The 13661-nt window shown below is 42.3% G+C and overlaps 1 protein-coding gene across 5 annotated transcripts in view; it reads right to left on the minus strand.

The window, feature by feature from the left end:
• GUCY2C (guanylate cyclase 2C) overlaps positions 1 to 13661 on the minus strand; it is an 84303-nt gene that overhangs the window by 17442 nt on the left and 53200 nt on the right. For all 5 annotated transcript variants that reach the window (XM_043882190.1, XM_043882188.1, XM_043882192.1 and 2 more), the window contains 7 exons: positions 10849 to 10911; positions 10152 to 10223; positions 9582 to 9686; positions 6286 to 6372; positions 4994 to 5126; positions 2235 to 2372; positions 885 to 973 (listed from right to left, as the gene is read on the minus strand). In XM_043882190.1, coding sequence (XP_043738125.1) covers positions 885 to 973; positions 2235 to 2372; positions 4994 to 5126; positions 6286 to 6372; positions 9582 to 9686; positions 10152 to 10223; positions 10849 to 10911 — 687 coding nt within the window. The remainder of the gene's footprint in view (positions 1 to 884; positions 974 to 2234; positions 2373 to 4993; positions 5127 to 6285; positions 6373 to 9581; positions 9687 to 10151; positions 10224 to 10848; positions 10912 to 13661) is intronic.

Raw genomic sequence — 13661 nt, forward strand, 5'->3', positions numbered from 1 at the left:
CTGGAGGACCTCTTTTGTGTGTTAGGAGGATGACAGATTGATAACAGCTCCCAAGAATGTGTCCCAACCCCCGGACCTAGTGAATGCTACCTTACTTGGAAAAAGGGTTTCTGCAGGTATGATTAAGGATCTTGCAATGGGAAGATAATTCTGGATTATCCTTTTGAAAAAAGTTTTTTAAAAAATCCAATGTATTTTATTTTTTTAAAACTTTTTGGCTACATGGTATGTGGTATCTTAGTTCCCTGAGAGGAGACTGAACCATGCCTCCTGCAGTGGAAGTACGTAGTCTTAAACAATGAAGCACCGGGGAAGTCCCTGGACTGAAACTTCAGTACTTTGGCCACCTGATGTGAAGAGCCAGCTCATCAGAAAAGACCCTGATTCTGGGAAAGATTGAGGACAAAAGGAGAAGAGCGTGGCAGAGGATGAGATGGTTGGGTTGCATCACTGACTCAATGGGCATGAATGAGTTTCAGCAAACTTCAGGAGACAGTAGTGAAGGACAGGGAAGCCTGGCGTGCTGCAGTCCATGGGGTCGCAAAGAACTGGACACGACCTAGCAACTAAATAACAGCAATAGTCACATGTATCCTCATATAGGAGAGAAGCAGATTAGACAGAAATGGAGCATGTGGCCTGGAGGCAGAGATTAGTGTTGTGGCCACAAGCCAAGGCATGTCAAGAGCCACCAGAAGCTCCTGGGAGAAGTGGGAATGGATTCTCCTGTAGAGCCTCCGGAGGAGGCATGGCCTCTGACAACTCATTTCAGACTTCTGGCCTCCAGAACTGTAAGTGGATCTATTTCCTTGGTGTTCATCCACCGAGTTTGTGCTCCTTTGATGCTGCAACCCCAAAGAAACTCCTGCGGGAGACATACTCACTTCCAGCTCTTTTTCCTCTGCTGTTTCCAGGAACAGATCGGGGCGGAAGGGTTTCACTCCGTTGGAATTCTCCACTCTGAAAATCTTCTCTGATGGGACGAGAACCATTCGAATTACAAGAAAGAATGCAGTGTGAAGAAATTTTAGCAGCAGCCTCCAGACTCTGAATGGGTTCCCGGACCCTGGATGGGGAGCCGGTGGGAGTGTGGCAGAGCCTAGGCTAGCACTCAACAAACAGATGTGAATGAATGGATGAGCCACCAGGGGAAGGGGTCTTAGACCCTCTTACACCCAGGAAGTACTTCAGATAAAGCTACAAACCCTTTAAAACTTAACTCAAAGACCACTATCTTAGGGAGGTTTCCTCTGACCAAGATGCTAGCCTGTCCTCCCTACACCCTTCTGCTACCTTCATCCTCCATACTGGTAAGAGCTGGCACACAGTAAGTACCCAGTAAATCGAGAATTGGATGAACGGAATGAAACATTTCCCCCCAACAAGGACCTGCTGTAGATCACAGAGAACTCTGCTCAATGTTCTATGGCAGCCTGGATGGGAGGGGAGTCTGGGAGAGAATGGATACATGCATACGTATGGCTTAGTCACTTTGCTCTCCACCTGAAACTATCACAACATTGTTAATCGGCTATACCCCAATATAAAATACAAAGTTTAATAATAAAAAAAAAGAATAGTCAAATTTAATATTCCATGGGGAGTAAATATAATCTCTAAATCAACTTTCTAGAATTTAATAAACTATGCTACCCCCCCCCCCCCATACACACACATACATACACACAAGAGATGGGTAGCATCACTGACTCAGTGGACATGAACTTGAGCAAACTCCAGGAGACAGTGGAGGATGGGGAAGGTTTGGCGTGCTGCAGTCCATAGGGGTCACAAAGAGTCAGACACGACAGCCACTGAACAACAGCAAAAATGCCCCCCAACACACACACATAAAAAGAGGACATGTGACAAAACTACTAGAGATATTCTCTTAGTGAGACCTCAAGGATGTATGTGGGCCTGTTAGTGATCTAGTTCAGGTGTTAAAGACGCATATCTCTTAATGGAATCAGAAGGAAAGCAGGGAATTTTACGGCACAGCCCTTTAACTCAATAATGCTGACAGTGGGGGTGGCTGGCAGTAGGGCATTGGCCTACACTTTTCAGAGCCCTCTGACATTCATACTGTCATTGAATCCCTCCAACCGCCCTGTGCAGTGAGGAGCGCGGGAGTGACATTGCTCTCGCTGACAAGGGGACTGAGATGTGGTCACAGAAACCTCGGGGTCTCGGTCAGCCTAGAATTCCTGCCGGCTCCCAGAGAGGGTCCTCACCTTTCTGGTCCCGACAGCTGAGCGTGTAGAAGGTTTCTCTCCGCTGGATGATCTCCTGGGCGATGATGCCATAGCTGTACACGTCTCCTTTCTGTGAAACGCTGGCTACGCGGAGATGCTCCGGGGCCGTCCACAAGTCTGTGTGTTCAGCATTGAGACTGTGAGGTTGAGGGGGTGAGCCGCCCAGAGATCCCCGACACGCTCTTCAAGTCCCTCCACCACGCTCATGCTGGCGATGGGGGCAGAACACACACTTGCCTTCCCAGCTGACTAGGTAATGCCAGGATCTGGGTGAGGAAACATGGAATGCCTTCCCTAAAACTGCCTGGGTCATAGTCCTGAAAACCCTCAAGGTCTACCTAGAACAGCGCCTGGGTACAAGGACTGCTCGGTAAATACTTGTGGGGTGAATTCAGTAGAATGTAAGAGACTGAGGATTTAATAGTTTATGGAACATGCAGCATAAAGCTATGAAAGCCTTTATAAATACTTTAAAATTATATATTTATATATTTTATGTAATATAAAACATTGTGTGCATGCTCTGTCACGTCTGACTCTGTGACCCCATGGACTGCTGCCCACCAGGCTCCGCTGTCCATGGGCTTTTCCAGGCAAGAATACTGGAGTGGGTTGCCATTTCCTTGTCCAGGGGATCTTCCTGACCCAGGAATCAAACCCAGGTCTCTTGCATTGCAGGCAGATTCTTTATCACTAAGCCACCTGGGAAGCCCACATAAAACACTACATATGTATAAATACTTAATAAATATATGTTTACAAATTTTATGTAATATAAAACATATTTCTTTCAGTAAATATAAATATATTTACTATATATATGTTTGGTGGTGGTGGTTTAGTCCCTAAGTCATGTCTGACGCTTTTGCGATGCAATGGACTGTAGCACCCCAGGCTCCTCTGTCCATGGGATTCTCCAGATAAGAGTACTGGAGTGGCTAGCCATTCCCTTCTTCAGGGGATCAAACCTGAGTCTCCTGCATTGCAGGTGAATTCTTTACTGACTGAGCCACCAGGGAACTGCCATATATGTATATTTACTAAAAGGAAATAGTGGGCTTTCCAAGTGCCTCAGACGGTAATGAATCTGCCGGCAATGCAGGAGACACGGGTTCAATCCCTGGGTAGGAAAGATCCCGTGGAGAAGTGAATGGCAACCCACAACAGTATTTTTACTAGAAGAAAATGAAGACAGCACATTTAAACAGAGAGACAGTCACTGATAGTTTCCAGATGTGATACAGTAGCTGCCATGAGGTCAGTTATTACACAGATGTGCTTTCTTTGGTTCCTGTGGTATTCTTAAAAAAAAAAAAAGCATACGATTTACTCAAATTTTACTAGTGTGCGTGCTATTACTAGTGCTTCCCATCAAGCTCATTTCAAGAGTGAAGCGTTCCTGTGTCTGGCTCCTGTAGTCACTTGGGTTTGGGACCCCCATTACATACCTTATTTATAATAATGGGGGCATACAATTAATTATTCTCCAACATCCCTTGGGAGTTTTCCAGGATCACCTAGCTTCCTGTAGACTTATTGAGATTTCTACCTTCAGCAGTTTCAATTAAATAAATCAACAGATTTGTGTGTTTAGGTATCGTGAGATGCTTATGATAAAGCACACTTTCCCCATTTGGCTTTCCATCCAAGTGTTCACTGCCTTTTCAGATTTATGTCTTGTGAATTTATGTGGCTTGTGACTCATTAACAATGGATCCTAATGGTTGGGCTTGTAGGAGATGGAAGTAAATCCACTTATAATAAGATTTCAGGTAACCAACTCCACAGGTAGGCTCATATAACTGGATGTTCAGGAGGGTAGGCTTGGATCTGCAATTCATCTGATTTTGTGTCACGGTGAGTCATTTCATGAAAGGGATTTGCTTACTCTAAGATGAACCCGGGCATGCAGTAGGTTCTCAATAAGCACTAACTGGATTTAGTCCAGTGTCTTAGCATCCTTGACATAGCTAAAGAAGTGGGTGCAGGATTGTAATTTTTCGTCTATTATGGAAAACTAAAAGGACTGCAAAATAGAATTAGAGGTAGAATTTAGTTTTTGAGGAATTTAGTGGTATTTTGAGGCATATATAAGTCCTAGCCCTCTGAGGCTGTTTAACCCTGAGATCTAATAAAGGACTGGCAAACAGTCAACATGAAAAGCCCTTGATACTTTACAGATCACTTTTTTTGACCTTCATCACCACTCCTGAAAGGGATAAAAGAATATATTTTACCAATAAGGCTTTTTTTTTAAGCATCATCATTTCTGATCGTTATCACAGATAAACGAATGATGTCTAGAATTTGGAAAGGGGCTTCAGTCTTAAACTCTTTCTTTTTGGGCAATTCTCTTAGCCTCTCTGAGCTTTAGTTCTGTCTTCTATAAAAGAGGAGGGTTCAATAAGAGGATTTCTAAGGTCTCCTACGGCTCTAACTTTCTGTATTTTTTCACACAGTCCTGCCTCCACAAGCCAATAACTCTTTCATGATTTCTCCCTTAAATCAAGGGACACACAGCTGAAGAAGACCCACAGAGGAGATCTGTTCAACTTGACAGGCACACGCTGAACACTGAGAAGGGGGTAATGCTGGGGAATGAGCCAGCTACTGCCTCTTAGGGAAGTGTTTTCTCTGGTCAGTATCACCATTTCCTGAGCACTTTACATGGACTTGTGCAAAAATTAAAAGAAACATGTTTAAGTGGGAAACTAGTGAAAATTTCATTCATGACAGACCTTTTCTTGGAGGCAAAATGGAATTGCAGCCAAAATCGGTGATCTTCACCACCATCCTACTGTCCACCACGCAGTTGGTCGATTTCAGTCGGCCGTGGACTTCTGTCTTACTGGAGTGCAGATAGGACATTCCCTGTAGTTTTTCAGGTGACAGGAAAACAAAGAGATATGACACTCCTCAGCTGCTCTGTCATTTTCAGGAAGGAGATGACTTGGTGAAATCATTTCGGCATGTGGCTAGAATCACCGTCGAGTTTTAAATTTAATTCCATTAACTTTATAAAATATTGTTAAAGCCCTAATATTTGCCTAAGTCCTGCATCCAGTTTTGAAGGTTATTTAGGTGACACAGTAAAAGGCAACTGTCTAAAGACTCTGGTTAAGGAGCTGTAGACAATATGAAGCAAAGATTGATCCTAATTTTTTCTTTTTAAGTGTTTTTGCTTACCACTTATTCAGTTTGTGACCTTGCGTATGTCTCTGGTTCTCTGCTACCTCAATATGAATATGAAAATAATATGAATAATAAGGCTTTGCCTTCCTGAAGGGAGAAGTTAGGCTAGATTATTTGTTGAAATCTAATTGCTTTCCATCTATTTTGAAACAGAACGTTTCATTCCGTTTTGAAAGAGGAAGTTCTTTTTTGGCTGTTGTGTCTCCCCCTGGTGGCCAGAGGTGGTGGTACTGCAGACACTAGTTACCAGCCTTGGTCCTGGGAGTGAACTGAGGCAAGTAAGATATTGTACCACACTTTTTTCCCCCAACTGATTCCGATGCTATGTGTCTTTCAGGTGATTTAAGACTGCATCAAATAGCTCACTCTTGGGACTGGTTTTTCTTCATTCTTGAATAGGGCCCTAGTTACTGGTAGCCACTTCCTTTTCATAGCATGTCTAGGAAATATACATGTCCAAATTTTTTTATTGCCTCATGCAAGATGAATGCCTGCCGTTATATTTTCTCTTACATTGAGGTGAAGATTCAGTTATCTTCCCTGAAACTTTATGTGATTTTTTTTTACTTCCAGCAAATCTATGAAAATGTGTGCCTGCAACCCAGTGAAGAAAGAATTTAATAATAAAAATAATAAGTCAGTATACATATTGAATACTTGCTTGTCAGGCCTTTTACAAAGCCCATGTGTTGTTTCATAAAATCTTCACAAAAACCCTATGGCGCAGGTAATACTTTCATTATCATTTTACAGATGAAGAAACCAATGCGATAGCTGGCTAGGTCCGTTTTCCAGATTTAACTTTCATAAATATCTTTCATGTCTGTGGGTCTCTTACCTTAGCAATGTCATACAAGACAGAGATTTTAAACTCCCAGTCCATGAATGTACCATCAGGGTAAGAAATTGTATCATTTAAAACTTCCTGAGCAGGAGAAAAAGAAAATGAAGATGAGTTGTCTAAAGGATGCCACTGTGGAGAGATTCTTACAGGTAAATAATGATCTTTTGTTTTTTATTTTTTAACATTTTGATCACACCCCAAGGCATGTGGGATCTTAGCTGCCCAACCAGGGATTGAACCCACGCCCCATGTGGTAGAAGCATAAATATTAACTATTGGACCACCAAGGAAGTTCCAGTAATGATCTAATCACGAGTCCTTGGGCTCAGGAACAAGCTGGAACTCCATTGTCTTGTTTTTCTTGAACATATGTTTCTTTTCTCTCTAAGAAACACTAGGTGGTTCTTTATCACAAGGAGATGAGCATGAGGTGCCCACAGATCCCAAATCCTGGTTCTTCACCAGACAGTGGTAAAGGAATGAGCAGGTACCTGCCAGGAGAGGGGGCTGGTGAGCCCGATTCACAAGTGCCTGGGCTGCAGGCTCTGTTATTATCAAAAATAACACTAGTGTTTTCCTACAAGGAATCGCTATCAGGATATCCCTTCACTAGGCTTCCATTTTTTTTTTTTCCCATTTATTTTTATTAGTTGGAGGCTAATTACTTTACAATATTGTAGTGGTTTTTGCCATATGACCCAGCAATCCCACTTCTGGGCATACACACTGAGGAAACCAGATCTGAAAGACACACGTGCACCCCAATGTTCATCGCGGCACTGTTTATAATAGCCAGGACATGGAAGCAACCTAGATGCCCATCAGCAGACGAATGGATAAGGAAGCTGTGGTACATATACACCATGGAATATTACTCAGCCATTAAAAAGAATTCATTTGAATCAGTTCTAATGAGATGGATGAAACTGGAGCCCATTATACAGAGTGAAGTAAGCCAGAAAGATAAAGACCAATACAGTATACTAACGCATATATATGGAATTTAGAAAGATGGCTTCCATTTTTACTTAGAAGACCAACTGCATCAATTGGTTTAAGAGCTCTAGGTGTTCCGTTCGTTTATTAAGTCCTCTGTCATTAAGACAGAGCTCTTGAATTTTTGTGTGAACTGTATGACCTAGAATTTTGAACTCATAGTATTAACGTGGTGATGGTTCTATCAAGATATAGGGTAGTTAAACTAAGCTAATTCTTCACAGTAAAACTCTAAGCAGGACCCTAACTGAAAACCTAACAACAGTTTCTTGTTTGGGGGAAAAGCCCAGTTTTAGCGTAGGCAGTGTACCAGCAGTCTCCGGCAAAGGGCCCAGAGTCATTGGTTGTTTCAGATGAGGCTCCTGAAGCGGTGGGTAACCCGTCAGTTTAAGGGAGGGGAGTTAGGAGCAGACAGACTCTTCCCTTAGCACCTGATATATGGCTTTTGTTTATTTGTTTATTATCTCTTCTCCCTATGAAAATGTCCTCTGTGATAATCTTCACTTACTGGTGTATCTAAATTTTTTGTCACGTTGAAACCAAATGATTCAGATATGGTCTAGCCCTTTATGGAAAGTATTTCTAATTTTGAAAGACTTGAATTGTTATTATTAGGGATGTGTTTATTTTATTGTATCAGCAGCAATTTAAATGAACATTTTCAGCACCAATTAAAATGATCTATAGCCTTTCTCCAAAGACCTTTTGATATGATGCATTAGAGTAATATTTTTTCCATTCATAGAACTAACATATCTAACTGTATTATGCTTTTCATATATGACTTGGCTTAGAGTTACCTGTATTGCGTTTATAATTTTTCCATTTATATTGATAAATGACAGTAGTCTTTAATTACATTTTAGTATCGACTTTATGCTAGCCTTGTTGAATGTTAAATGAATTTAGAAGATGTTCATGTTTTTCTTTAACTTTAGAACAGTGTTTATAGACAGTGAGAATTATTCATTGAAGTTTAGAAAAATTAAACTGAATCTGGTTTTCTTTGTAATGGAAACGTTAATGTCTTCTACCATTATTGACTTCCTTAAGTTTTTACTTCTTGAGTCAAGTTTTCATAATTATATTGTTTCTGAAATTTTCCCCTTTTTTAGACTTTATAATTTAATAGTCATGATATATTCTTTCATAATTGAAAGCATCTTTTTCATAGCTTTTTTATTTTCATTTTATTTTTATGGTTGCTTTAAAGATCTAATTAGAAGTATAAGAGGCTTGTATATTTTATAGTTTTTTAAAAATAAGTCAAGAATGCACTTTAAAATTTTATGAGTTTTATAATAATTTAATTGTGGTTTCCTTTCCTTTAGGCCATAGTTATTCTAAACTTTTCACTGAATACTTAGATTTTTTTTTTTTTCCAGTTCCATGGAGATAATACTTATTTATTTATTTATTTATTTTCTTGCCTTCTTTTTGCCTTTTATATATTTTTTTGCCTTTTTTTGCCTATATAAATAAAAAATATTTATATATTTTTTGCTTTTATTTATTATTTTTTTTCTTAGATTATTTTTTAAAGAAAGAACAGCATTTAGGGCTATGATTTTTTTTCCTTGAGGATACATTTGAGTTTATGCCATACATACATTTTAAAATCTACACTTTTTTCTAATAACCATCCAGTTTTCTCTTAATACAAAAGCAAATATGCAAGTAAAATAAAATGAATGGAGGGCAATCACTTTTCCACATTTCCACATTTGTTCTTTGTTTTTTCAAGTCTACACTCCTAAATATTTTTTAGCTAGTTAGCTCAGCTGGTAAAGAATCCGCCTGCAATGCAGGGGACCCCAGTTCAATTCCTGGGTCAAGAAGATGCCCTGGAGAAGGGATAGGCTACTCACTCCAGTATTCCTGGGCTTCCCTGGTAGCTCAGCTGGTAAATAATTCACCTGCAGTGTGAGAGACCTGGGTTCAATCCCTGGGTTGGGAAGATCCCCTGGAGAAGGGAACAGCTACCCACTCCAGTATTCTGGCCTGGAGAATTCTATGGACAGAGGAGCCTGGCAGACTACAGTCCATGGGGTCCCAAAGAGTTGGACACGACTGAGTGACTTTCACTTTCACTTACAAAGATATAATAGGGATAAATGGACAAAATCTGAGTGATCTAGTTTGATAAGCATATGGGCCCATACACTTTTCCTGATAACTCTCTGCTGTTATTATTTCACTGAGTGAGCATTTAAAATTTCTACTACACATTGTTTTTTTTTTTTTTTGCACATGGTTGGCTGGTTAGGAAATTGGAAATGATTCTGGTTCCTTACCCGGAGGGATCCTCTCTCGCAGTACTCAATCACCCCAAAGATCGTGGAATCAAGCTTCACCGTGCCGTAGAACTTGGTTAGGTTGTAATAGTCAATCTGAAGCAACTAAAACATAACACACTCATTTACACAGCAGCTCAGCCAGAAAAGAGCACCTGATTAAAAACTAATAATATACTAATAAAACGTGCCATGTCTCAGATCTCTGGGAAGATATTCTACTGCTCCTGATACAATGAATCATCAGTGCGTCTTCTTCTGCACTTGGCATTAATCTGACCTCATGGCCTTTCTCTTGTCAGCAAGAAGACCTGAATACAACAAACCTTTGACTACTCTCCCATCACATCAGGACCACTTTCTAGGACATGCCAGCATGTTCTGTACCATCAAACATCTTTGACAAAATTTGGGGGGAGAATTTTCAACAAGAAGTATGGTCACCCATTCCTTGGTCTATAGGCTTCTCTGTCAGGACTCCCTAATAACATCTTGCTCCATCAGGGACCTCAATGCTTGGGGAAAACGGAGTAAGGTCATTTCTCACTTAAAGGTCTTATGTAAGCATACCTTGTTCAATTCGATCTTCTGTTTCTCAGTGAAATTGCCATCATTGTGCTTGAGATCCTTTAGAATCACTCGCTGCAAAGATCAATTGAATTAAGGAGATCGTGTCGCATGACCGCTATATGCATGTTATAATCATCTGCTCACATGACTATCTTCCCACACTACTGTAAGCTCTTGAAAGCGGTAACATCCCTTTACTGCTGTTTATATCCCTGGTGGCAAGTGCCTGGGATGTGGCAGGCTCATATGAGAGTTTGTCTTTAAAATGACTAAGGGAGAAAAGGAGGAAGGAAGGAAGGAAAGAAGGGAGGGAAGGAGGAAGGAGGAGAGAAAGGAAGGAAAGAAGGAAGGACGGAAGATATAAAACGCTGCTATGGGATTGTCACATCCCCGCTGCAATGATTCAAAATACAATACAGGGTTGCCTGGACTGCTCTGAATCCGTTATTTTTCCTTCCTACACTCTCCCCCTCTTAAAAATTTTATTTTTTCTTCAGTATACTCAGGACTTGGGAATATTGTAAGCGGTAAAGCAGAGCCCTGCCCAGCCCTGTGAAAGGCTCCAAGAACACCCCTTGGGTCAGCCCCGGGACCCGGGCCATCACCCCACCGACATCAGAGCTGCGGCCACGATGAGTCAGAAGGCCCGGCACACATCCCTGACCGAGAGTTCAGAAAAGCAGAGGAGACCAGTCACCTTTTTGTCGTATTTGCACTGTCGCAGTCTCTGGATTGTGTCTCGCCTCTTGTCATCATCGATCTGGCACAAGGACAAGCTAATTATTCCAGAGGCTCCAGGTCTTGGCTCCCCAACTGCTGGCCAAAGGCTGAGAGACTCTGCCTGTGTCTACTGCAGTTAGTTCACAGCATGCCAGGCAGGCTCAGAAAAACTGTTATAATTGTCCAGTGTCCCCTCTCATGCTCACCTCCCCCCTCCAATGGTATCTTCTTTCCAAGTATCCACCAGCCGCACACTTAACTCTGGGTTTTCTCCCCGCTTCTTCTTGTGGCCTATTTCAGCCAGAGACTTCCTTTGCTTCCTTCCCACCCAGCCCCCCCAGACTATTGGGAACCATTGCCTACAGCTACGGACAGACGCTCTCAGGGAATCATGCTTGGCATCTGAGCTGTGAACTCATGCCTCAAGGCCCAAGTAGCATGCAAGTGAGGACACCCTGCTGGGGCTTAAGGAGGCAGCCACATCAGCTTGGGGTTCAGCCTGCAGTTGTGAGATCATCTGGTTTGTCAAAAGAAGCCAGTAATGTGGATTTCTCTATTCCATTCCAAGATTTGTGTATTTGATAATTAATTAAAAATATATTCATTTATTTATTTGGTGGCGCTGGGTCTTAGTTGCAGCATGTGGGATTTAGTTCTCTGACCAGAGATTGAACCTGGACCCCCTGCATTGGGAGCTCGAAGTCTTAGCCCCTGAACCATCAGGGAAATCCCAGTAATTAATTTTAAAAGAAGTTAAATATTGACCGAAACACAACACACACACACACACACCCACACACCCTTGCAGGCTAGATACAGCTCTTGGTCTGCTACTCGAAAGGCAGAAAAGATTGTGAACCACTGCATCTTTCCATTCAATTCTTATAAAAACCTGTGATGTATTTTATTGGTTAAAAGCTACCTCATAGGGACATTTTGAAAATGTGACTGAAATAAGTAATATCCAATTCCATGCATGACGCCTGGCACAGCGCAGATTAATAAACGTCACTGGTCTCCCCTTCTCCTGTTTCTCATTTTATCTGTGAGGTACAAAGGGTTACGTGTCACCACGTGTAACCTGAGAATGTACGGAACCTGGGTGTGATTTCTCGGCTAGTATTCTTTTTACCCTCTCAAGCCTCGATTGGATCATTTAAACCATTTGAACTTCAGTCCCTTATCTGGGCAATCCTAACTTACAGGGATACCTGGGGAATCAAATGAGACCAACGTGGTGCTTGTACTTTGTTACAAGCAAAGGTGTTTTATCCTCAAATGAGTCCTCTGCATCTTTATCATTATTTTCTGTCTGCCACCCTCCCCTCGGGCTTTGCTGACATCTCTCCCTCTGGCTGCCTTGGTTTGCTGACACTTTCCATTCTAACCTGGGATACCTTCTTCTTCATCTCGCCCCTGAGTCTTGCTTCCTTACCCAGAGCTCAAACCAGCGCCTATCCGGTCACATGGCATTTTCCCCTCTTGCTGACTCTGGTCGACCCCCGTGGGTCTTCTTCCAGTCCTGTCTGATTCTCAGCACCAGAAAACCTCTTCTTACAGCGAATCCCTGGTCGTCTGCTCCCCAGCTGGTCTGTAGCTCGCCATAACAATGACTCCCCATGCTCTGAATCACTTCTAACCTTCCTCCTCCTGGCAACTTGTCCCAAAGACCTCATTCTTAGCCAGGTGAGCGGCTAATGATGAATTAACTCATAAAAATTCTGTCATATCCAACAAGGGGTAGACGGGTTATGCTCCTAGGAGTATTTACATTTTAACAAAACACACAGCAACATGATGTTTTAGGCTTAACTCAAAAGAACCAAGTGCAGTACAGGGTTCTGAGGCGGTGGGGGAGGCTTGTGAGGGGTGGAGCCGTGGCAGGACCTGGGCAGAAGTGAACCATGTGGGAACCCAACCTGGGGTCACACCAGAGGCGGGGACCACTCACTCCTTCTACAGGTCTCCTCCTCCCTTCCTAGGGTACTGCCACTAAGTCATTCAGGTCGATGAGTTCTCTTTTCGAAAATCCAATGATCTTACAATCGTAGTTGTAAGTCACAGGTTTTGATGAGAATCAAATGGAAAGATGCAATGTGAAATATAAATGATTGTAAGATTACTGGATTTTCAAAGAGAGAATTGATTGATTGATTTCTTCCTGACACGTGCCTGAGACAGATTGATCTTTTCTTAATTTAAAAATTTTTAAAAAACTATTTATTTTTTTGGTCGCACTGCAAAGCATGGGGGAATCTTAGTTTCCTGATCAGGACCCAGACCTGTGCCCACTGCAGTGAAGTATGGAGTCCTAACCACCGGACTGCTGGGGAAGTTCCTGGTCTTTGTCAATAGCATTTTTATTTCTGTGGCTCAGGATTTAATAGGAGTGTTACTTTGGTGCATGGAGCATTTCTGGAGGAAAGGGAGATCTAGTCCTCACTGAGCCATGAGGGGATCTGAGCCACTGGAGTGCCGCGTGCAGGACTTGGGGTGGGATGCCCAGAGAGCTGGTGGAAAGGCTCCAGACACAAACCTGACCCATGTGGCAATTTTATTTTTGCTGATTCTAAGCAGGGAGGCGTCTCAAGTCACACTGTCCTGTCAGCTTGGCCCTACTCCTAGGGACCCTGATCATTCCTTCATGTGGAGGTTCTGGGACTCCACCGCCTCCTAGTTTGCTTTGGTATAAAACCTCTGGGATTTCCCTGGTGGTCCGGTAGTTGAGAATCTGCCCTGCCAATGCAGGGAACACGGGTTTGATGCCTGGTCTGGGAGGATCTCACAAGA

This window comes from Cervus elaphus, chromosome 22, assembly GCF_910594005.1.
Source record: "Cervus elaphus chromosome 22, mCerEla1.1, whole genome shotgun sequence".
Taxonomy (NCBI): Eukaryota; Metazoa; Chordata; class Mammalia; order Artiodactyla; family Cervidae; genus Cervus; species Cervus elaphus.